The sequence below is a fragment of the Hemicordylus capensis genome, chromosome 2, assembly GCF_027244095.1.
Source record: "Hemicordylus capensis ecotype Gifberg chromosome 2, rHemCap1.1.pri, whole genome shotgun sequence".
NCBI classification, from domain to species: domain Eukaryota; kingdom Metazoa; phylum Chordata; class Lepidosauria; order Squamata; family Cordylidae; genus Hemicordylus; species Hemicordylus capensis.
The window spans coordinates 403,111,767-403,137,425 of NC_069658.1; the positions used below are offsets into that span (position 1 = coordinate 403,111,767).

Sequence of the window (25,659 nt, forward strand, 5' to 3'; positions counted from 1 at the left end):
AGGTCATACTGCAAGGGAGAGGATAGCCTTAACATAAAATAGCCAACAACACACACATTTAGTCAAGTTCGCAAGGCTCTGGGTTCATCACCAGTCATGTCATATGCACTAGACAACTGTTTGTACAGCCACATTCCACACAGCACTCCAAACCACAAATGTTGTGCCCCCACCCCACTCCAACCTTCGCCACTTAAGTGCTGGGGAAATGCAATTTCCCTGCAACAGAAACATTCCCTAGGAGAAAGATGTAACCACAACAGCCAGGAAATAAATGCATTTCTATTGTGCCATGAAACAATCTGAAAAGCTATCCCCTCCATACAGATATTTAGAGAGCTCATCAAAATGCACCTGTCATGTTTGCATGCACAAATTCACCAGCTGCACATGCAAAATAGAAAGTAGTTTTACATCAGTTTACCAGCAGATCTATAAAACATTCCAGATAGGTTGAACCAGTTTTTAAGGGACATTTCATAAGCCCTACTCTTATTGACTATCTGGAGTCATTCACAGGTTACTGTGCTTATCTGGGGAAATAGAAGGTCTTCTTGTTAATATAATATTATGGGCCTGCTTCAACATTACATATTTATATATTTAAAAGCATAAAAACTGCATGTGAATTGTCACATATGACAACTGTATGTGTGTCTATTTAACTGCATGTGCACATACCGAGAATACATGATGGCCACAGCTTCCCAGTAGGGATGTGCATGAACCTGTTTGGAGGCCCTTTTACAGGCCTCCAAACAGGTTCGAACACCGGGGAGGGGGGTTCAAAGCTGGTGGGGTGTCACTTTAAGGGCAGAGGAGGGTGCACTTACCCCCCGCCCCCCGTTTTCCTCCGGCCGGCGCTTGGTTTCCGTAAAAGCCTTCGGAGCAGCAGTGTACCTCCCTGCTGCCCCTTCCCCCTCTTTGGCTGGAAGTGGCCGGAAGTACCAGGTGTGCGTACGCATGTTGGGCACATGCACGTCTGACGTGCACATGCACCTGGTACTTCCAGCCAAAGAGGAGGATGGGGTGGCAAGGAGGTACACTGCCACCCCAAAGGCTTTTACGGAAACTGAGCACCAGTAGGAGGAAAGCGGGGGGAGGGGTAAGTGCACCTTTCCCCGCCCTTAAAGTGACACCCCCACCCCCTCGAGCCACCCCCACCCGGTTCCATGCACATCCCTACTTCCCAGTAGATGTATACCATGCTCGAATGAAGTGAAAGAGACACATGTGTGATCATCACAAAACAGTTCACAACAGGGCTGCATAACTTGTGACCAACCAAGGCAATGGAACCCATCAGCATACACACAGAGCCGGGTCTCACAATCCATGAGACCCGGTTCTGCAGGGTGAGCGGGGAGGAAGCCCTGGGCGACGATTGCCGGCTCCCTGATGGAGCCAGTGGGGGCTGGGGAGCTTGAGGGCCGCACAGCCCCCGCAAGCCCCAGTATGCACTGCGCGAGCAACTGGGGAGACCCCCGAGCCGGGAAGCTGCTTTTAAGCCTCCCAGCCGGGGGTCTACTCGTGAGTAGGCGCAGCGCAAAGCCACACCGCGGCTACTCACAATTCTAAAAACTAGGTTTGAGGAGTGCTCGCTCTGCAAACCTGGGTTTTTTACCAGGGGTTCCCGAGTGGGTTACCCGCTCTGGAACTACCGGGCTCGTAGCCGAGTCCGGTGGTTCTCACGTATAGCAAAAAATCGGGCTAGGCTCTCCTAGCCCGATTTTTGCTAATCGTGTGAATGGCCCCATAGTGTGGCTTGCAAAGGAGAAGCAGCAAAGAAGCCAAAAATTCATTGAGCCCATGCTAGGCTACTATACACGCCTGAGACTGAATTTGGCTTGATTGGTCACAGGTTGTGCGGACCTGATCTGTATACACAGGTTTCACATTTATTTTCTTTGGGCACAACTAGATGTGACACAGGGGATCCATAATCAGGATCCCATTACATGTTTTGTAACATTAACATGTTTTGGGATGTGAGTGGAGGAATGAATTCAATAGACTGTGGTGTTGGGGGAGGATGGCATTAAACCATCCCACCCCCTGCTATTAAAAGTGCCCTCCCCAAAGCTGCTGGAAACATACAATACCTTAAGGTCATCTGCATGCTTTTCTCAAAGGTGCCCATAACAGATCTAGGGGCACTTTCCCCTGGGAAAATAGCACTGGAGGAAATGGTTAAACCCCCTTCTTCCAGCACCATGGTCCTGATCCAGTTTCTGGGCCCACAACAGCTCATATTATGTGTTTTAGAAAACTGCAGGAGATTCTAATCATGGCTCTCCTGTGTCATGTTTAGTTTGGCTTTACTTATAAGTGTTTCCAGTGTCAGAAATGTGTAACATTTGAAGTGGCCATTATCCTGGGATAAAAGAGAGATGAGCCTGAACTCCCTGATGTTGCCAGACTCTTTGTTTAGCTCACTTTGATGTCTGAGTCCCACCTAAACATATAAATAAGTCAGAGAATTAAATTAATTTAGGGCCTGTTATCCCAGGGTAACTAATCAGTTTTTCAGAATAACTGAACTAAAGTATATAAATACTTTGAAGACTTAAACAGTAGCATACAACTGCTTTGCTGCTGCTGCTACTATTCTAAGACGAAAGTTTGAACGGTATATAAATTTGATAAACAAACAAACAATCCCGAAACAGCTCTTTCATGCTGAATTTTAAAAGCCAGTCTCAGTGCCACATCACACATTGGGGCTATTCACATGACTGCCCATGTGAGCGTGCACGGGAGAAGGCAGGGTTCAACCTACTTTCCGCCAGATAAGAGGTCTGGATCCTTTCTGTGCTCAAGCCACACACCCACACAACCTGCACTGCCAGGAGCAGCATGGATGACTATCCGTGCTGCTCCCAGCACTGCGGAGCAACAGAGGCCAGGACTCATTTCCCCATATCCCACAAGACACAGCGCAAATTTCTGCATATCCCACAAGGCACCAAGCGACTAACATGGTACCTTGAGGGATTCCCCCATCAGATAGGCTCTCTAGGCACCCGTCTCTGTGTCTCCTCGGTTCAGTGGTGCTTGTTCTCTTGACCTCAGCTAAGAGCCGGGCTTAGGAGCAGGCCTAGGTTGGGCAGAAGTGCCAGGATCCGCGCAGATCCTGGCACTCCACATGAGCAGCCTAGCCCAGGCTGCTCGTGAGAACACCCTCGCTGTGTTTAGATATATCCTGAAGATATTTTAAGTGCACACATGTAAAGTGTGAATGCAACAAACACATTTGATCCCCAGGGATTACCTGCAGCTCCCTCTTGAATACATGCCTGGTGATTAACCTGGATTTGCCTCAGCATCATGTGTGGGATGGCCTGAATGCGAAGATATTATGACACTTGAATCATGCTTAGCTCATACTTGGGCTCTCTGTATAATGGAAAGACAATTCTACAGTTGTGTAACAACTATTATTGGCCGCCTAGAGATGAAAGTTTGGGTGGGGTATAAATTTGATAGATAGATAGATAGACCCTCAATATCTTCCCAAACCCTGAAGCTCTAGTAGAAGGAAAGACATAGTTAATAACAATCTCCAGCCTATAAACTGGAACTGATGCCTAGACACTCAGCGTGGTTTGTCCAAGGTCAATCCAGAGGGACTTGACTCTAGGCTTGTTTATCTGCAGCCTTACTTCTGGAGCATATCTGACTTCACAGATATGAAGTCAGGTAGTGTTGTCAGACTGCAACTCTGCTCCCCTCACCACCATGATTTGCAACTAAACAATCTGCTAAGAGTGTGAGACAGAAGTTTGATCTGATAATAGCTAGGAGCCTTGTGGAGATGATTTTTAAAACCAAGATACCTCTTGGTGAGGAGATATAGTATTGCACAAGAGGAGCCAAGGAATCCAGCTGTTAACAGCATAGTCAGCACAGCACCCACCAGCTGTGGGCATCTCTTAATCTCAGCTCACAGCAACAAGAGAGTGCAAGACACTGGAGGGCTACTCAATCCCAACAGACAATTATTCACATTATTCACAGTAGTGGCTGCTTCTTCTTGGGGATGGTGGGGCAGAGGGGAGGGAAGAGAGCCAGGGGTAACCATAGGCGAAGCTAATGCTAGGCAGGTACAACCCTAAGTTAGAAAGAAGTGAATCACCAGCCCATGGTTTCTTCATCTGTAAAGTTGTTTACTTATCTCAACCAAAATCTCTGCTAACACTTGGCAGCTGGCTATTTAGTGCTCATTTAGGGCTACATTCACCGCTTGGTTGGCTGTGAGTAAAGGAATCCTGTCCTTAGAGTGGCTCATGGTGGGCATCAGTGTGGAAAGCATCAATGCCCACTTGCTCTAAAGTTCCCATGCCTCTACTTCCCCGCAGTAGCTGCTCCATTCCTTCTTCTAGGAGCATTGACTTCATTTCTCCCCTCCTTGCAACATCAGTCCTCTCCTCATCCCATGCAGGACTCGGCTAAGAAGATCAGCTTACTGGGGGTGGGGGGAGGTTTTGCACCTCGAGTGCCTATTTGCACATTTCACACCACTTGAAAATACCACAATGTATTTGGCCACACACAGAGCCCACTCGTTTTCTTTCTTCTCACACATATGGGTATGCCTCCTTTTTTTTTTTTTTAAGCAAGCCTTATTTCTCCCCTTCTTACAATATACACATTTCTGGGAAATGTCCTTGGGCTGCAATCCTATGCACACAGCAGTGGGAGTAAGCCCCAATGAGTTCATTAAGGCTTTATGTGGAATAGACTTTGTAGAATCGGCTGCAGTTCTGTGAATCCTTTATCAGATTTGAAAATTAAGCCATATAAATCACAAACCTGTCCAAAGAACATACGCTGAGCACCACTCCTTTCAATACTACTACTCCTCTCACAGAGAGAGAGAGAGAGAGAGAGAGAATGTAAAACACAAATAACCAACCAACAGCAAACAAAAACTGGCATAATAACTACAGAGTGGTAGAGCTACTTGACTATTTGGGACAGGCCTGATTTCCAAGCACTGCCTGCTCATGAAGAGAAGACAATAATCTTCAGAATGTTAATAATTCTTAAACAATAAGAACATATTTCTGCATTAAAGACACATACACATTTCAAACAGGATAAGTTTGAAGTTGTACAATTAGTAATTTCAGTTAAAATGCCTTGTTTTATTTGGAAGCTATAACGCCCCCCCCCCTTTCATTCTCAAGAGAGGTGAAAGACTAAGATAAAGGAGCTAACACGAGGCTTTGCTTAAAGTTCCAAAAGAGGGAAGGCAGGAGGCTGCTTGCTGGTTAGTAGAAGAACTACCCAGAGGAGTGCCAGTCCACCATATCCCCCACTTTCCTCCTCATTCTCTAGATCTCTTAATTTTGCCAAGAGTTGCCAGTGGTATTTTTAAAAGGTAAAGGAAAGAGCTCCCAGCAAATGCTGGAGAAATCCAGTGCCTCCTGGGGGCTTGGTTGGGGTACTGATAGAGGAGGAAATGGCTGGCTTCCCTCTGGGAAAGGGAAGGTTGGGAAAAGGTAGCGAGGACTCTTACCTGTTCTGAACTCCATTTGCTTGCAGAATGGGTGCTTCTATTTTGCACAAAGAGCTCCAAAAATTCTGCTCAGCCTGTCTAGAAGGACCCTAGGAAATCAGATTACTGGGCTGACTTTGTTTGAGGGCTGTTGGTCAGAAATTAGGATCACCAGAACCTAAGGGGTATACTTGTGAGTCAAATGGGCCATAACCCAGAGTTTGGCTTAAAATAAGCCAAATCTGGTGCCTGTGAGCTATTCTGACTTCTGATTGGTTGGGGGCTGGATTGATCCCTGCCCACCCTTGTGGGGGAGAAAAGAAAGGCATATCCTGATTGGTGCTGAGGCACTAAATATTCAACTTGGGTAGTGACTAAGTATGGTAGTTACTTTATTTGGGGCTATGGATCCAAATTAACACCCTAAGATGGAGGGAATGGCTTTACAAAGGGATTTCGAAAAAAGACCAAGAGCCAGTGCCATCTACTGGCAAGCAGTTAAAATGCAAAAGCAACATTCAAGCAAGAGAGACAGATTTCCTCCTCCGTTCTCTCGCCAAAGCCACACCTTCCCATTCTGTTTCCACTGCTCTGAGCTCAGTCACATTCAAGCTTCCCAACATTTGAAAATCCCTCCCACAGAAAGCAAGGGAGATAGAATAGAGATAGGTTCCTCTTCTTCCTGCTAATGAAGTCCGTAAATGAAGTCTGTTATTCTACGTTCTCATTTTAAGAGGCATGTAAAAGCAGATACTTCTTTAGTTTCTTTGTAAACTTCCCGTTTGGAAATATGTTACTCTCTTTCTCTCTCCGGTGCATATTTCACATTATATTTTACCTACTTCCCATCTTTGGATAAACTGCTGTGATCTCATAGAACTCTGAAACTTTTCTAGAATTCTGGCTCTACATTTACCCAAAATGTTCCACAAAAGCGTGGCAGCCATTTCCCAATAATTCTACAAGTGACATTTCAGTGACAATTAGGGTTGCCAGATCTTCCACCATAGACGTAAGGGTACCTGTCTCTTTAAAAGCATCATCCTGCCTGTATATAAAAGATGCAAAGGTGACACCCCTGGCTAGCTGTGCTGCTGATGCACTTGCCATGCTTATGGTTTGTGAGAGTCAATCAACAGCGATCACAATAGCAATGAATGTCCCATTTGAGGAAAGTGTCACATTCTCCCAGGTCCAAAATATTACTCCTAACATGTGAAGATTTTGTGGTGGAGGAAGGAATGAATAGGCAAGTGATCTTTTGAAAACTAAAATATGTGGCCCAGGAAACCAACAGGCCAAAGAAATAGCAGAAGAAGGGAATGCTACATATTGATTTTAACTAACCCACATGCAGATCTTTTGTGTTAATATTAATCAGTCTTTAGAGGCATTTGCTTCAGTGAAGAGTTTTGCTTTGATCTAGCAATTCAGCACTTGTAAAACTTAATCTTACTTATCCAACTTTGTAATGACATCATTTAGTGAAAAACTCCCTGAATAAAATTAACACTTCACAGCATTTTTAGATGAAACTAATGAAGGAAAAAGCAATTACTAAATGATAGATAGAACCCTCAGAATGGCAGGGAAGTAGATTGCAAAAAGAAACCAAAATGTATGCCAGAATAAAATGCAGATTGAAAGGAAGTGAACAACAGATAAATATATATAGTGTGTAATAATGATAATTGAAATCTCCACATAAACAATAATTCAGTAGATTGAATGCCCAGAACTTTGGGTACTACTACAAATATTTATATACCACTTTTCAACAAAAATGGTTTATAGAGAAATAAAAATAAGTAAATAAAATGGTTCCCTGTCCCCAAAGAGCTCACAATCGAAACAAGAAACATAAGGTAGACACCAGCAAAAGCCACTGGAGGGATGCTGTGCTGGGGATGGACAGGGCGATTCGCTCTCCCCGCTGCTAAATAAAGATAATCACCACTTTTAAAAGGTGCCTCTTTGCTCAGTTAGTAGGGGAGTTCAATATATAGTTCAGTATATCTGACTCTTTGCCAAGGTTCAGACATAAAACAGTGGTGAAATATCAGCTGGTTAATATTGTAGTCCTATCTTCAGATTATGCTGGCTGGAAGAGGATAAACCTGCAACTAAACACAAAGTGACACCAGAATAGGGAAGCTAGACTGCATAGTAAAAATTTCACATAGATGTATGGTTTGGTATAGTAGCAGCCATCTCTCAGCTAAGCCTAGGATGGGACTGCCTGAGTTTAAATAAGAATCACAAACATAGCCATCATCCGTTCCTACATTTGCTTCAGAACTTGAGCTTCAGCCATTCTGTTTGCTCATGGGATAGGTGATTACGCCAGCCGACATATTTGCATCAGGGTGCCTTAATGTGATAGCATTTGTTGCCATTCTCATTTAGGGGATTCCACTAGAAGTGTTCCCCTTTAGACGATGTAAAGTGGGAGAGAAGTGATGTGTGGGGGTTTGGAGGTTGCTAGAGGACGCATGCAATGATTCATTAACTACACATTACACTTCTGGAGAGAGAACATTTTTAGCCTGGGTTGCATCACAGCTGTTTTGTCAATAGAGTGGGCGTGGCATAGAAGAAAGCTAGGGTGGAGGAAGTACCTAGCTGAATGGAATCCCTTGTCTCTTCTTGCACAAGAGCCTCTAGCCCTGACAATGCTGTGACAGTTTCTGGGCCTGGTGTGCTGACCTTCCCATGACCCTTCAACAAAATGTGTCTCCCGTATGGGCCGAGTACAAACAGCTTCCTCGGGGTCTGAAGAAACACCACTTGGCTACAAAGCAAGGAGGTTGCTGCTGCCAAAGATAGGGAGGGAGGTGGCTTCAAATGTAATGTTAAAGGAGATCTGAAGGAGTCTAGAGGAGGAATGTGCCAGGCTGGAAGCAAGAGCGACTGCCACCCCATTTTTGCCACTGGTGCATTTGAACCGTCTGTGTATACACACATACCCACCCAGCACTTGATATTTCATTATTCAGTGGTGATCACTCAGCGACTAGCAGCTAAATATAATAATGGGAATTATTATGTGAAATTAGTGGGGTTTTGCCCCAATATACATTTCCTTATTTTAATTCAACCTCATCTGCTGTGCTGTTGCCCGTACAGCCAGCTTAGAAACATCCTTTTGGAGCCCTTCACAGTCTGATTGGGTTTTCACCACCCTCAGTAATTTGGTGTCTTTACAAACTTGGCTGCCAGACTGCTCACCCCTAACACCATTGATATACAAGTTTAAAAGCATTGTTCCCAATACAGATCTTTGGCAAAACCCACTTCCCTTTATTGTGAGTACTACCTGTTTACTCCTAACCTTTGTTCTCTGTTTTTTTTTAACCAGTTACCAGTCCTAAAGGGAAGGGAAACCCATTCTCTTTTCCAATGATTGTTAAGTTTACTCAGGAACCTTTGATAAGGACTTTGGAAAGTCCAGCAAGATAATGTAGTAGCTCCAAGAAGTAGGAAAGCTGTTCCAGGGTATTGAAGGTAGAAATTAATAGAAGTGTAGGAATTATGATAAGAGTTTAGTTTCACTATATATTTAGGGGGAAACATACATGGGAATATGATTGACATTTGGCCTGTTTTTTCAAGTAGCAGATACTTGTTTAGGCAAGGGTTGCCTCACAACTTTTTAAATTAGGCAGTGTGTGCCTCATATTCATATATTTCAATGAATTAACATGTCAAATTAAACTAATTTGCTTTGTTTTCCTTTGGGACAATTTACCTCTGAAGAGTTGAGAGTTGGAATAAAAATGGCCACAGAAGGCAGAGCAATATCTTCCTCAGCCTACCCCTCTACATGGGAAAGAGCCGGTTCTGTTACAGAGTGGGGAACTTGTTTGTGTGGGCATATGGGGGTGGGGAGTGGAGAGCATGTTCTGTAGATTCCACCCAGACCACCAGTATGATATCTGATGCTGAGCATCTAGTTGCCAGTGACAATTGATAATACCACAGCCTCTAAGATGATCCATTAGTGTCTTGAAAGGGCCCAGGAGATTTGCAGGATGCAGCTCTGACAGGTGCATCTCTCCATAAATAGCAAAGCTGAGCAAAGGAACCTGGCCCTATATAAACCAGGGATGTGGTTTAGCTTGACCAAAGGGAGCCCGCCAAGACTCGAGCTGAGGAAATCTGCAACAGGTAAGTACCTCATGTGGCTATGCAGTGCCAAGGCTTAGCTTGCTGACCAGTCCAGTTGCCACAGTTATTCAGGAGCACAGTTAGAGATGCCAAACATGATAGAGCCCCACTCTTGAGGTTTCTCTGGTTAGTGAGTGGGATTGGATGACTGGAACTGAGAAAGGCAACCATTTAGACTCTGAGAGGAAGAAAAGACCTCAAGGTTAGTGAGCTAATGAGGAATGCCAGCTATCTCATACTGATGCTCTGTGAACCTGGGTGTAGAGTCAGTGTGCTCTGCTCACAAATCATGCATGTGGTTTTGTTTTACTATAAGATGAAGTTCAGCTACTGTGAGTGCATAGCAAGGCTACAGCAAACCAACCCACTGAGGGACCATCATTCCTGGGCAGCTTCCTTTTTGAAAGTTGTTGCATAGGGGTTAGTGATGGCGTTGCTGTGGGAAGGACTGGGCAGATTAAAGAGGGTAGTGTCATGGCTAGTTCATACTGAGTTTCGGATTTCTCCATTTGGGGTCAGGAAAAGAGGAAGAATTGGAAGGGATTTTGAGTGTGTGTCTTGCTTTTCAGTACATTAATGGGCTCAAGGCTACAAGATGCTCTTTGCTTCAGCTTGCTACCGTTGCAGTAGAAGTATCAAAAAACCATGATTATTCTGCATCAACAATTTGGTAACAGCAGCCTTTTAATTAAGGCACAGAAAAAATCAGAGTGGTTGAGGGAACAGAAAATGCTATTTTATTGTTATGAGGGGAAAGGATATTTCAAAACCTCCCCTGAAAGCATGTTCAAAACGTTGCAAAAATGTCAGTGCGGGGGTGGGGGTAAGACTCTAAAATGTTCGTGATTGCTAAGAATATTTTTGTGTGAAGGCCTCCAAAGAGACTTGGTTTTAAAAGGTAACCAGGGGCAGGTCTTGCTGCCACACAGATTCAGCACACCGCTTGTCTAGCCAAGAAAATAGAGCTTTCTTTCCACAGTCCTACCTACAAGCGACACTCAGCCAGGCAAATTAAGGCATTCCCCTGGCAGAGTAGAGAGAGTACAACAGCCACACGGGTTGGGACACAATAACTTGAGGTAATCTGGTTAATAGAGACTGGCACCTTTGGCAGTGCCAGTTGGCTTAACATACAGTACCAGCCAAGGGGTTTGGGTCGAAGTATTGGGAGGGGGAAACGTGCACTTCACACAGATACCACCCTGCTCCACTCCTTCCCTCACTCTTCATTTTTCTGAGCAGTGGGTAACCTCCATGGTAGTTATCTCATATGAGAATGGCTGTTCTTTCCGAATGCTCAAAAGTCATGGGAGAGGAGCCACACTGTTCGTCCCTAAATACATGCCTGGCAGACAGAGTCTGACAGAACATGGGGTCCATGGGGAAAACTGAGTTATTTAGGCTGAGTGTAATCCTAGAACAAGCTCACATCACAAGATGTTGCCTTGCGAATATAAGAGTCCCTGAGAGGAGGGAAGGGAGGGTCAAGGAGCGTGTAGGAGAAGGAGCTTTCTTCAGAGCACCAGCCAAGCCCTACAAATAAACAACCCTCCTGCAAACAAGAACAGAGAATGTCAGATATACTTTTTTAGACTTCAAGAAATGAGCTGTGGAGGATTAAGGTTTGGCCTTTTAGCTGGTGTTGCTCCCCTTCAGTAGGGTAGGGAAGCAGAGGTCTTGGAGAAGCCCACACTGTTGGCTGTCTGGCAGGAATTGTTCAGTTGCTTATGCTATGCATTTTCAATGGAAGTTCAGGGCCACACATCCCACAATGCATTGCTCCTGGTGGCTTCAGGGAAGTACAAAAACAGGGTTTGCTCTCTGCTACATTGCAAAGCAATCAAGGCCACATCTTGGTACCTCATTTGCTTAACATCTGGAGCGTGTTTATACAGGGCAAGACTAGCTAGGACAGAGCCTGTAGGAGGGCAAGAGAGTAACAATTGGACATGGAGCTGTTTGTTTACTTGGCTAATCTTTTATTATTTCACTGTTGTGGAGCACAGCATTTCTAGGGACAAGCATGATTGCTTTGTGCAATCTTCCCACGCAATGGGAACTGAGCACATAAAGATGCCCACCCCTCAGCATCAACTGAGCACATAAAGATGCCCACCCCTCAGCCAGAAAGGTCACTAGTAAGCTAAACCATGAGATCTCACGGACACCTCCCTGTCCTTTAAGTAGCTGTGCAAGAACACCTGCTAAGGCTGATCTTGCTTGGCAACCGCTTGTCCCCATCTAGTTTGGTTGCCAGGTTGTGCTGCTGATTTGCTTCTTTCCCCCTTCTAAAGCCACCCTGGATGAGAATCTATTTCTTGCTCAGCTAGATTTAGGCCCCTTGTAAATACATTGCTCCAATCCCTTTTGGTAGACATCACAAGATACTTGCAGTCAGCTGAAGCTCCCTTGGGTGCCAGTTGCCTGAATAACTCCCATAGTATTACTTAAAAGCCTGGAGGATAGCTTATGCTTCCAGAAACTTTGTGGACTGTGTAACATCAGTTCTACCTGTTGACTTCCTGTGTCATAGCAAACTTAACTCAGAATCCCTACCCTTTCATTTCCCCTCAACCATGAGATTATGCTAAGTAGGGTTGTGCGTTTTGTTTTTTCCCCGAATCCGAAACTCCCCCGTTTTGTTCTTTGTTCGAAATTGCAAAATCCGAATCCAAAACGTTTTGGATTTTGAAAAATGGCCCGGGGAAAAAACTAGTGGGTGGGGGTGGTAGTGCCCAATGGGTGGAAACTACCACCCAAATTTCAGAGGAATTGGGCAAAGGGCTGATTTTTGGTGAATTTTTGAAGTATGGGATTTTTCCCATAGGGAAGAATGGAGGTTTCAGCAAAAGTATAGCTTCATGTTGGGGGGAAAGGGGTGGCCCAGAGCAGAGTAGGGTGGGTGGTAGTGCCCAGTGGGGGCAAGGAAGCTGCCAGAATTATTTCAAAGGAATTGGGCAGAGGGCTGATTTTTAAATTTGTAATGGAGTTTGCACGTCTGTAAAGTTCTTACCCATAGGGAATGATGGACCTCCATAATTCCTGCCCCATAACTGCACTTGGGGGGCACCAGGGTGGCCCAGAGCAAGTGGTGGTGTAGAGCACATAGGGTGCCACTCACCCCCATGGGTTGCTAACCCATGGGGTACTGGGTTCTGTTGTTTCTGAGATGTTTGAGTATAGATTCAGATTCTCTGGTAGCATGTGAGAGTGGATTCATGGTTTGTCATTGAAAATCTCATATGCTACCAGAGAATCTATACTCAGAACACCTCAGAAACAACAGAACCCAGCACCCCATGGGTCAGCACCCCATGGGGGTGGTTGGCACCCTGTGTGCACTATACCACCACTTGCTCCTGGCTACCCCAGTGCCCCCAAGGCGGAGTTATACGTCTTCTGAAACCTCTTTTATTCCCTGGGGGGGGGGACCTTAAAGAAGCGTAAACTTCAACAATTCCTAAGAAATCAGCCCTTTGCCCTATTCCTTTGGAATAGGGCAAGTGGCAGGCACCCCTTGGGGCACTGCCACCCAACCCACTGTTTTGCCCCTCGGGCCCCCTTTCTGCCCCGAATCTGCCCCAAAGACATGTCAACTTCAGAAATTCTTTAAAAATCAGCCCTTTTCCCAATTCCTTTGGAATCTGGGTGGCAGCAGGAGCCCATTGGGGCACTACTACCTGAACCACTCTTCTGCCCCCAAAGCCCCCTTTCTGCCCCAGATCCACCCCAAATAACATCAACACCACACTTTAACAGCAGCAGAGCTTTGGAAAAAATCAGGCAGATTTCCAAAGGTCATGCATATCCACATCCCTCCCACTCAAAATGCAATTGATCTATACACAACTGTGTGAAACAACAACAATGAAATGCACACTGCCCCACTGGCCAATGAGGGTAAAAGCACACTGCCCCACTAGCCAATGAGGGTAAAATTTACCCTTAAATTTGCTTAAAAGGAATAAGGAGGCAATTGCCAGCAGATCAGCCCATGCTTTCGCTGGCCAATCTGCGGGCCCGAAGGGCTGGAAATTCAAACAGATGTCAAAACTCAAAATGGAGACTGAAGGAGAAAGACTTTCTGCAATTGCAAAATGGAGTTCCAAAACAGCCGAAACAACAAAACGTTTTGTATCCGAAACAGGGACGTTTTGTTTTTGCTACAAAATTTTCTGTTTTGAGCATTGGGTGTTTTGTTTTGGCTACAAAACAGCCGAAACGGCCTGTTTTGTGCACAAAACGTTTTGTATCCGAAGCGAAATGCACATCCCTAATGCTAAGAGGGCAAGAAAAATAATGCATATGAAGATTGTGTCTCTGGTTTGTAGCAAAGCACATTCTCCTGGTGCACCCAGATTGTTCTCCTCCTCTCCTATAGGATGGAATCTCATGTGTTTTGCAGTCTCACTCTAGGTGTAAGTTTGAAAGTGGTCTTGGGGTCCCTGCAGTCAGGGCCAAGAGGATGTTGAGAAGCTGATGAAGAGCTCATGTTGCATAAAGGAAAGGGGGTTTCTGCAGAAATGGCTTTACTTTTTATTTGCATTAAAAAGATCTCAGCAAGGGTCCTAGATTAGCCTGAAATAATTGACCTAACCTTGTCTTCCAACAACAAAAAACCAGGAAACTTTGTGTGTTTTCCTGACTCAGAGAGCATAGTTTATCATAGAGTGAGCCAGCATGGTGTAGTGGTTAGAGTGCCGGAGTAGGACTGGGGAGACCTGAGTTCAAATCCCCATTCAGCCATGATGCTAGTTGGGTGACTCTGGGCCAGTCACTTCTCTCTCAGCCTAACCTACTTCACAGGGTTGTTGTGAAAGAGAAACATAAGTATGTAGTACACTGCTATGGGCTCCTTGGAGGAAGAGTGGGATATAAATGTAATAATAATAATAAGAAGAAGAATAGTTTGCTTGATAGATTTTAATATGAGCTGATTGACCATGATTAGGGTAGCTTGTGAAATGCATTCAGTTTTATCTCTGGGCCCTGCCAGAGAAGGGGCAATATGTCTCCCTACAGTTTTATGAGGTGGGGGAGCAGGGGGGGTCTCTAAGTTTTAGAATGCTTTCCCAAGAAATATATTAACTGCTTTTTGAATTTGCTTCATCACACCAACCCATGATCATTTATTATTTCCACACTTTTAGAAAGACCTTTCTCACCATTTTCTAGTGCAAAGGAGACAGCCCCCTCAAGAGTGGGCTTCCTGGATCATGATTCTTTACATTCTTATCCCCTCCTTCTTCTAAGTTGTTCCAGGTGGTGTATATGGTTCTCCTACCATCTTTTTGAACTTCACAACAAGCCTGAGAGGTAGGTTAGACGAAGAGATAGTGGCCGGCCTAAGGTCACCCAATGAGTTTCATGGCTGAGTGGGGGATTTGAACCAGGTCTCCCCAGTCCAAATCCAACAGCCTAACCCCTGCAATACCCTGGCTCTTTTGAATACTTGGATTCCTGATCCTGCTGCTAAGCTGAAAGCAGCCCTCTTCAATAAATGCACCCCCCGCCTCCTCTTTGATCACTTGTGTTCCTTTGTCATCCAACATTTTGCAGTTTTTGTTAAATGAAGTGTGCAATGCAGGGTTTGGGAAGAGAGGGTGACTCACCCAGGAGTTAAGCTCAGCTGGCAGACACTTGGCTGCCTGTGACGGGAGAAAGAGCCAAAGAGAATGAGACTGGGTGGCTTGATTGGCAAGATGAGCAGCTAGCTCAGTGCAACAGGATTTAGTGGAATTTGAAATCTGCCTGCGGTTTTAGCAGGCAATCGAAAACTTCCTTCCCTCGGATTAAATGCAAGATAATCTCAGTAAATAGCACAGTCCCACTACGTGGTATTGAATTCAACTGTAGATGCTTGAATATCCTCAAATGCACCTCTGGGGAAGTAAATGGTTCAAGGGATGGAGCAGAGGCACACGCTTGCCTTCATGTGTGGGGACAGAATGCCTTAGTGCCCTGATAAGCCCTAGTGACTTGTCCTAGGAACACAGAAACAGATCTGAAAGATGTCTTAAGTCATGTACACTTGCCCGAATCATCCCTAGAGATATGCATGACCCACAGAAACAGTGGACAGAAATTACACAGCTTCTTCAAATGATGCATTTGAAGTTGTCTCTTTATTCTTGCATGTAGGAAGTTTTTCTTGAATATTCTACAGAAAATCTACGCAGTTGCAAATTAGATACAGAGCCTCTTTTGTTCCTCTGTGTGGCAGTGAACACTTTTTTAAAAAAAGAGAGACCTCTGCATGAGCTCCATTGTTCTTTTTAACCAAGGATAGTCTTGATTTTCTGGCATCTGTTCCTGGCATATTGTTATAGCTGTTTTGTCCCCGTTTTGCTTTTAAGGAAAATTTTGTGGGTGCCTTTTTAATCAGTTTGTTAGTATGCACAACTAATGAACCGATTTCAGCCTTCTCCCCAATCCATAAAAGCAAAATCTCTTAGGGTGAATAAAGTCACAATGTTGTGGATTTCACTACCCTAAATAGTTTGGTGTGGTCTGCAAGTTTGGCCACCTTGCTATTACTCCAACTGTTACCCCAATGAGCCAGTGTGCTGTAGTGGTTAGAGTGCTGGACTAGGAATGGGGAGTCCCAAATTCAAATCCTCATTCAGCTATGATACTTGCTGGGCAACTCTGAGCCAGTCACTTCTCTCTCAGCCTAACCTACTTCACAGGGTTGTTGTGAGGAGAAACTTAACTATGTACTTCCTCTGGGCTCCTTGGAGGAAGAGCAGAATATAAATGTAAAAATAAACTTCTAGATCATTTATGAATCAATTAAAAAACACAGATCCCAGTACAGCTCCTTGGGGTTCTCCACTTGCTAGTTCCCTCCATTTAGAGAACTGTCAATTTCTTCCTACCCTCTGTTTCCTGTCCTTCAACCAGTTACCAATCCACACATGAACCTGTTCCTTTTCCCATGAGTGCTAGGTTTTCTCAAGAGTATTTGGTGGGAAACTTTGTCAAAAGCTTTTTTGAAAAGCCAAGTATACTCTGTCAACTGGATCACCTTTATCTACACACCTGTTGACATTCTCAAAGAACTCCAAAAGGTTGGTGAGGCAAGATTTACTTTTGCAGAAGCCATGCTGGTTCTCCTTCAGCAGGGCCTGTTCTTCTATATGCTTAACCATTTTATCCTTAAGAATGCTTGACATCAATTTGCCTGGAACAGATGTTAAGCTAACTGGCCTGTAATTTCCCAAATCCCTGCTGGATCCCTTTTAGAAAATTGGTGTTACATTGGCTATTTTCCAGTCCTCTGGTACAGAACCTGATTGTAGGGATAGTTTATACATTTTTGCAAGGAGGTTGGCAATCTCACATTTGAGTTCTTTAAGGACTCTCAGGTGGATGCCATCTAGCCATGGCGATTTGTTAATTTTTAATTTTCCCAGACAGATTAGAACATCTCTCGTCACCTCTGTCTGACTCAGATCTTTAGCCTCTGTCCCAGAGAAGCTTGGTTCACACAGGCATATGCTCTGCCATGAAGACACATGCAAAGAATTAATTTAGCTTCTCTGCAATCTCCACATCCTCCTTAATAATCCCTTTCACTTCCTCATTGTCTAATGGACCAACTGACTCCGTGGCAGGTTTCCTGTCTCTGATGTATTTTAAGAAGTTTTTATTATTCCCCTTGATGCTTTTAGCTACGCTTCCCTCAAATTATCTTTTTGCCTCCCTTATTGTCTCCTTGCATTTCTTCTGCCAGAGTTTGTGTTCCTTTCTGTGTTCTTCATTTGGGTAGGCCATTCCATTTCTGAAGGAAGTCTTCTTCCCCTTTATAGCTTCTTTGACTTTACTTGTTAGCCATGTTGGCATCCTGGACTTGGTGGTACCTGTCCTCCTCTTCGGTATACATTCTAACCGGGCCTTAGTTATTTATTTATTTTATTTCTATACCACCCTTCCAAAAATGGCTCAGGGTGGTTTACATTAAAACAACACTAAAATCAATTAACTGTTAAATCAGAAAAAATGTAAAAACAACATCAAACCATTATTAAAACAGTTCTTAAAATCTTGGAAATAAAGGCCAAACCTTTACGGTTTAAAAACAGTTAAAAAACCCTGGGAGGCCAAGCCAAACAGATAAGCCTTAAGGGCTTTCCTGAAGGCCAGTAATGAACTCAGATTACAGATTTCTGCCAGGAGTGCATTCCACAACCCAGGAGCAGCCACAGAGGACGCCAGCCTCTGAGTTGCAACCAGACGTGTTGGTGGCAACTGAAGACAGACCTTCTCAGATGACCTTAATGTGTGGTGGAGATCATACTGAAGAAGGCCCTCTCTGAGATAACTCGGACCTAAGCCGATCAGGGCTTTAAAGGTAATAACCAGCACTTCGTATTCTGCCTGGAAACATATCAGCATCCAGTGAAGCTGTTTAAAAATGGGCATAAAATGGTCTCTCCAGGTTGAGATACTCGGGTGAGGCCTGGGTCCAGAAGTACTCTCAAGCTGCATACCTGCTCCTTCTGGGGGAGTGCAACCTCATCCAGCACAGGAAGATCTAACTCATTCCTCAACTTCTGAGCCTCTACAATGAGCACCTCCATCTTGCTTGGATTCAGTTTCAATTTGTTATCCCTCATCCAGCCCATTACTGCCTATAGGCAGGCATTTAGGGAAATGAATGCCATTTTATTATACAGATGAAAAGGAGAAGTAGATTTCATCAGCTTACTGATAACACCCAGCACCAAAACTCCTGATTACCTCACCCAACAGTTTAATGTAGATGTTAAAAAGCACTGGTGACAGAATGGAGCCCTGAGGGATTCCATATAACAGCTCCCGTTTTGAGGAGCAACTGTCACCAAGCTCCACCATCTACAATCTACCCAAGAGATGGGAGTGGAACAACTGTAAAGCGGTGCCTCCTATCCCCAGCTCCCCTAGGCAATCCAGAAGGATACCGTGGTCGATGGTTTTTTAATGCTGCCGATAGATCCAAAGAACCAGCAGAGTCACACTCCCTCTGTTGATTCCCTGGTAAAGGTCATCCACCAGGCCAACCAAGGCTGTCTCAACCCTTTAGCCCACTCTAAAGCCAGTTTGAAATGGGTCTAGATAATCAGTTTCCTCCAAAACCGCCTGGAGCTGGTCAGCCCCCACCCTCTCAATCACCTTGCCCAACCAAGGGAGATTGGAGACTGGCCTATAACTATCCATCGCTGAGGGGTCCAGGGAAGGCTTCTTAAGAAGTGGTCTAACCATTGCCTCCTTCAGGCAAGGAGGCACCCTACCCTCCCTCAGCGATGCATTTATGATATTAACTAGGCCACCTCCAACAATCTCCCTGCTAGATAGAAACAGCCAAGTTGGGCAAGGATCCAGAGAACAAGTGGTAGGCTGCACTGCCCCAACCAGCTTGTGCACATCCTCAGATTAAAACTGATCCAACCTAATATGGCAAGAGGGATTGCTGGACACCTCCTTCATACACCTGACAAAAGTAGTGGAATCCATGTGGGCCTGAATACAGGAGATTTTGTCCCCAAAGAACCCATTAAAAGCATCACAGCAGAATGTTTCTGGGGACTGATTTAAAGCAGAAGGAGCAGAAATTAAACTCCTCACAACCCGGGATAGCTCTGCTGAACGCTTACCTGCAGATGCAATGTGCGCAGACCAACATCTTTTTTCTTTCTTTTTTTTTTTTTTGCTGCACACACCGCTACCGCATAAGCCTTCAAATGAGTTCTATGCTGAGTCCTGTCAGATTTAAGCCAAGTTCTCCTCCACTTGCGTTCCAGTCACCTACCCAGCTGCTTCAGCCCCTGCAACTCCTCAGTATACCAAGGGGCCATTTTAGAAGCAGGTCAGATGAGACGCTTAGGAGCAATCATGTCTACTGCCCTGGTGAGTTCCCTATTCCAGGTTCCCACCTGGAATATTGTGGAAGTTCTAAATAAACTCCATGAGGCTCTACACACGATCCGTGCACAGAGCCCAGGTGGGTTTTGCGGGGAGATAGGGCTTAGCCTGCTCTCCCCACAGACGAGCAGGGAGCTTGCACCTGACTACTGGCTCTGTCACGGAGCTGGTCGGGGCAGTGTGGATCGGGGGCCACCTGGCTCCCAGAAGTTCCAGGATGCCCCGCACAAGTGCACAGGGCACCCTAGGGAGGCCCCCCCCCGAGGCCGAGAGGCTTGTCGTAGCCTTTGGGCCGTGGGCCTTCTCTTGTGACACTGCGGCAGCACACGATGCACTAAACGGGGTTAGCAGAGTGCTCGCTCCACTAACCTTGTCTAAGGGGAGGAGGTATTTAGTGAGATTCACTGCCGGGAGCTGTGCGGCTCCCATGGCCAGGAGGAACCAGGCTAGGCTCCCTTATCCCAGTTCCCCCTGGTGGTGAGAATAGCCTCCATGCATGTGTTCTGGAGCCAAGTGACTCTCCTGATTTCCCCTTCCCATTTCCCCACCAAACTCCTCATTTTAGAGAAGTTTTTTCTTCTGAAGTTCAAAATGTCTGTGTTGGAGATTCTCTCCTCACATGTATACTGAATTTGATCACACTATGGCCACGGTTCCCTAGAAGGTTCCATGACACTGACATCTCGCACCAGGTCCTGGGCACCACTCAGGATCAAGTCCAAGGTCACCTTTTTTCTGGCTGGTTCCATGACCAACTTTTCTAGGGCACAGTCACTCAGTCTATCTAGAAATTTGGCCTCTTTGTCATTACACAAATATGAGTTTACCCAGTCTGTGTGGGTAATTGAAGCCACTCATTATTACAGCTTTGTCTCTCTTTGACACCTTCCTGATTTACTTCTGCAGCTCCCAGTCACTGTTGTGATCAGGAGGGTGATAGCATGCCCCTAGTAACACATCTCCTTTCATGCCTTATATTGTCACCCACAGAGTTTCTGTGAAGGACTCCAGTCTTCCTAGGTTTTCTAGCTTGTGAGATTCTATCCCTTCAATATATAGTGCTACTCCACACCCAATTCACATCTCCATTTCTATAGAGTTTATATCCAGGAATAACCATGTTCCACCATGTTTCCATTAGCAACCAGCACTCTAGCTCACCCATCTTGGCTCAGAGGCTTCTGGCACTGGCATATAAGCATCTATTTGCGGAATCTCTTACGTGGTCTGTGCTGTCTTTCTTATTGCCATTTGATCTCTTTGACCAGCTCGCACATCCTTCTGTCTGAGCTCTTTATCTGGTTCTACTCTGTCCCCTTCTGGTTTATCTGCAGCATTTACACTCTTGCACCTTAAGGGATGGCATTTGCTGAACCGGATACTGCCCAGCTCCTGTCTGATATCCTGCCTGAAGCACTTGTTCTAAGATAGCTAGCTGGGTTTCCATCATTCTGTATATCACTGGTTTTCAAACACCTTAAGCCTGGGGATTCAGGTGATGTTGTCTTCTCCCCGCACCCCAGACGTTGCCAGCTTGCCTTAGCCCCCTTTATGTTCCATGGTCATCAGTACTCATTCTTCCTAGCTTGGCGATACCAAACTAGTCATTGCTTGCCCTTTGGGCATTACTAAGATGCAAACTAGCAAACTGCAGATCACTCTGTAACAAGCATTCATATAACCAACTTTGTCCTATACATACATACTGCCTCCTGTGTGAAGAATGTTCTTTTACCCACAGGATATTCTATTAGAACAACTAAGGAATCACTGTCAAAGCACAGGATCTGCACAGGCAGGCAGGCTCTGCCAGCTTCTTTCAAAGGCAGGCGTGAATCTCGCCCAGCAGGGTCACAGCTTTGATCTTGTGTTTGATCCCTTTCCCATTTGTCATTGCTCTTGCCATGTTTTGTTGCACTTGGGGTAGCTCCTGCTATCAATGGGGAAAGATACATGGGGTTGTGTTAGGGTTGCCAGGTCCCAATGGTGGGAAAAGCTGATATCCATCACCAAAGAAGTGGAAATTGGAGACTTTTGGTGAAAAGCATCCCAAGTCTGCACTTTGCATAATATTTGTATATGTTTAACGGTATTATATATGCATATTTTGATAAAAATTGGATCAGTTAAGAATAAATACAGCTCACTACGGTGAAGCTGATGACCAGGTGAGCCCTGTCTGCTCAGTCTGCTGTCTAGGTGCAGAGTTCTCAATTCATCTCCTGGTTAGGATTACCACATGAACAGTCCTCTGTCCTCCTCCCCACGGCTCACCCAGCTTGCTCTCCCCAGCCAGGCCACCAACTTCACCTCTTGGCTCAAGGCAGAGTAGCAAGCTAGCTGCTGAGCCCGCCTCTTTGCATGGAACACAGGCAGCTGCCATATACTGAGTCAGACTATTGGTCCATCTAGCTCAGTATTGCCTACACAGACTGGCAGCAACTTCTCCAAGGTTGTAGGCAGGAGACTCTCTCAGCCATATCTTGGAGATGCCAGGGAAGAAACTTGGAGCCTTCTGCATGCAAGCAGGCAGGTGCTGGAATATCTTACAGTGCTCACACATCAAGTTTCCCATTCAAATGCAACCAGGGTGGACCTTGTTTAGCAAAGAGGACAATTCATGCTTCCTACCACAAGACCAGCTCTCCTCCTCTATGCTGGCACAGAGGTGCATGTACAGCCCCCTACTTGCTTGCTGTTCTTTATGACTACAAACATTTATGGACTGCTTTTCAATAGGCTTTCCTAGAATAATAAGATGTGGTTTTCCTAGAATAATAAGATGCTCCCTTGCCCCCAAAGGGCTCATCATCTAAAAAACACAAGGTAACACCAGCATCAGCCATTGAAGGAATACTATGCTGGGGTTGGATAGGGCCAGTTGCTCTCCCCATGATAAACAAGAGATTCACCACGTTACAAGATGCCCTTTTACTCAGTTAGCAGGGGTAGCGTCTAACTGAGGAAAGTTCATTAGCTAACTGCTAACTTCTGCCACCACCACCGCATGAAGGAAGCAAGCTGCACTATCTGAGCCCACCTGTCTGTGTTACAATGCTGACTATTTATATACTGCTTTCAACAAAAGTTCCCCAAGAACTTTTACATAGAAATAAAGCTGGATCCCTGTCCCCAAAGGGCTCACAATCTAAAAAAGAAAAAAAAAGGGGGGGGGCAACAGCCACTGGAGGGATGCTGTGCTGGGGCTGGATAGGGCCAGTTGCTCTCCACTGAATGCACACCTGGCAAAATGGATATCCAAATGATCTTTGTGTACACTGGCATGTGTTTCCCTCCTTACATCAGTGTTACACTCACACAGGGAAAGTGCAATATGTAAACGGCAGAGTGGTGGCTAAGAGCATGAGCCATGAGATCCTTGGTTCAAGCATCACCTTTACCACAAACTCACAGCCTTAGTTTCATCCTTTAATCTGGGTACAATAATATGGACATACCTTACGACTATTGTAAGGATTATTGAGATCACTGTTTAAGATACTGAAGGTGCTTTGTAGTCTCATAATGCAAAGGCTACACCTGAAATGTGCTTTGTAAACCTGAAATGTTTGTACACTTGAAATATACTTTATAAAGTGCAATTTTGTTGTTGTTGTTGTTATGACACAGTTCTAAGGCTTATCTCCTGATCTTGAGAGCTGATCTTTTGCTCCTCTCTCTGCTTCTAGCGTCTTCTGTATGGCTAAGTTGTTTAGTGGAGGGCAGGATGAGTGTGGTTAGACTAGCATTGCTGCTGTGTGCAACAATGTCTTTTTCCATTCACATTTAACTTCTATTTGCAACCAGCAAAATGGAGGACGATTTTGCTTGCCAAGTCAAGAAGATGGCCTTGGCCATGGGAGCATCCCTGACCGACAAGGATCTTGACTTGTTGCCTTCTGACGTGAGGCATCATGGTAAGGAACAGAATGCAACATATTTGCAAGAGATAGTGGGCATGACCCCCAGTGAATGAACATAAATGAATACTAGATTCATTCCCATGGAGCAAACCGTGTCCCTAGGTTCCATATGCAGAAACAATTAAGAATTAACCCTCCTCAGGAACCTGCATTCAGATTGCATGCCCTTTTAGTCCTGAGTACAGATGGGTGTGAAGGGTTTAACATTCTACATCAAGTTATCTTGATGAATATGTACCATCAGACTAGCCAGACTCTGTGGGAAGCTGAAAGTGCATTGTCATACCTGAGAGGCTCACCTACTGTTGAGTTGTGAAACTGTAACCACCCAGCTGTTTGTATTATCATACTGGCACATGAAAGTTTATATCATGATTATGAAGATCTCTTGGGTCTCAAACAGATTTTCATAGGGGTATATTTTTTCATCCCTATGGACAGGCAAGCATTCCTTGCTTCTCCTGCTGACATTAATAGGTGTGAGAAAGATGTTTCATCAAATGATAATAAACCACAGATGATCTTTCCTCAAACTACCAAGATGAAAAACCTTTCTTTTAGTTTGCATAAGGGATGATAGGGTGCCAGAATAATGCTGTAACATAGACCACCTGACACAATAAAAAACCAAAGCAGTGGGAAGTCACAGGAGAATTCTATGGCGTCTAGTGATTCTTTATATGGGTGATGTTTCTTGACAGCAACCTACTGATCTGCTGGGACTGTCACTGGGGGAAAAATCACATACAACCCACATATCTAAGCTGAGAGTTTGCAGGCAAGCTTAAGCACCTCTGACAAAGTAAGCAGGCAGCACTGTTCTTTTCTGTGTTTCACATTGCTGTCTGCTTTCCTTTACACAGTATTGATGTTGACCAATGACATCTGCTGCTGATCTAAGAATTTTAACCACTAATGCTCCAAATTAGTTAAATGCAGCTGCCCACCATGAAAACAAACAAACAAACCAACAAACCCCATGACACATAAAACCAACAAGTTCCCCACCATTGCACCCATTTTTATGGACCTTTGACTAATAACAATTAACTCTACACTGGTAGCATTTTCTACACTCCTACCTTAAAAGCTTCAAAATGCATGCACGCATGCACGCACACACACACAAACTTGTGAGGGAACAGGGAAGAGCAGCTCAAAATGGAGCACCCTTTAGAAGATGGTCATATTGTCCAACATTTATTTGTAGACAACCCCAAACTTCTGTTTCTGAGTGGTTACATCAATAGTGAGAAACATGCCATGTCATATGTACTTGTAGGACAAATGATGTTTATTTTTTTAAAAATTCCAGTGACCCCGTGTCATGTATTAAGACAATGAAATAAACCAATACCAACCCAGTTCACTAGTTAATGGGACATAAGGGAGATGGGGGAATTATGTGGTAAGGAGCTATTTCATGTATTATGTTCTTAGGTATGCACATAAGACATTTAAAACATGCACCTAAGGGGCAAACTTCCAATGATCACTTTTGGAAGAAAAGCAGATTAAGGAGGGACTCACTGTGAGTAAAGCAGCAGGTGCAGATGGGGTGCTTAATCCTGTCCCACCAGCCATTCTTCTGCTCCCAGTTGCTCCTGTTTGAGCCAAGCTGAATATATGCATCTTGAAGAGGGGGAGGAAGCCAGCAGCTTCCAGGTAATTTGGAGCAGACAAACAGGTTCAGTGCCTCCCTATCACAAAGCCACTTTTTTCTTTAGAGAAAATGGTCACCAGAGTTAAGTCAGTGTCTCTCTCACACACAGTTTGCCTAAAAAGTGTGTGCACACAGCAGTCATATTTGCAGGTACTCTGATCAGGGAACTCTAAATAGCTGCTGTGCCTTTGTGCCTTATATGTAATGTGGTAACAAACTCAAGTTTCCCTCTGCATATTTGGGAGGTGACCCATAGTTTTGCCCTTAATAGGGAAACAGACTTTACCTCGACTTTGTGAGGCTCTGCAGCAGTCCAAGTACATTTCACCTGAAAGTGGCTTTTGAATCCATTCTGTTGCAGCTTCATTCAACTACACCAAATTCTTTGACTATATGCAGAAATTTCTGACATCAGATGAGCGGGAGCTACACTTGCGGAAGGCTTTCCAAGTGCTCGACAAAGATGGCAGTGGCTTCATCGAATGGAATGAAATCAAGTAAGA

General features: G+C 44.8%; 1 protein-coding gene across 3 annotated transcripts in view; it reads left to right on the top strand.

Moving 5' to 3' along the window:
- The window catches only part of PVALEF (parvalbumin like EF-hand containing), a 38,892-nt gene that overhangs the window by 9,034 nt on the left and 4,199 nt on the right, over positions 1 to 25,659 (top strand). For 2 of the 3 annotated variants that reach the window (XM_053297067.1, XM_053297068.1), the window contains exons 2-3: positions 23,378 to 23,487; positions 25,518 to 25,653. In XM_053297067.1, coding sequence (XP_053153042.1) covers positions 23,378 to 23,487; positions 25,518 to 25,653 — 246 coding nt within the window. Of the gene's footprint in view, positions 1 to 9,607; positions 9,668 to 23,377; positions 23,488 to 25,517; positions 25,654 to 25,659 lie in introns of those variants that run through there. The other variant, XM_053297069.1, reaches the window with a different exon arrangement.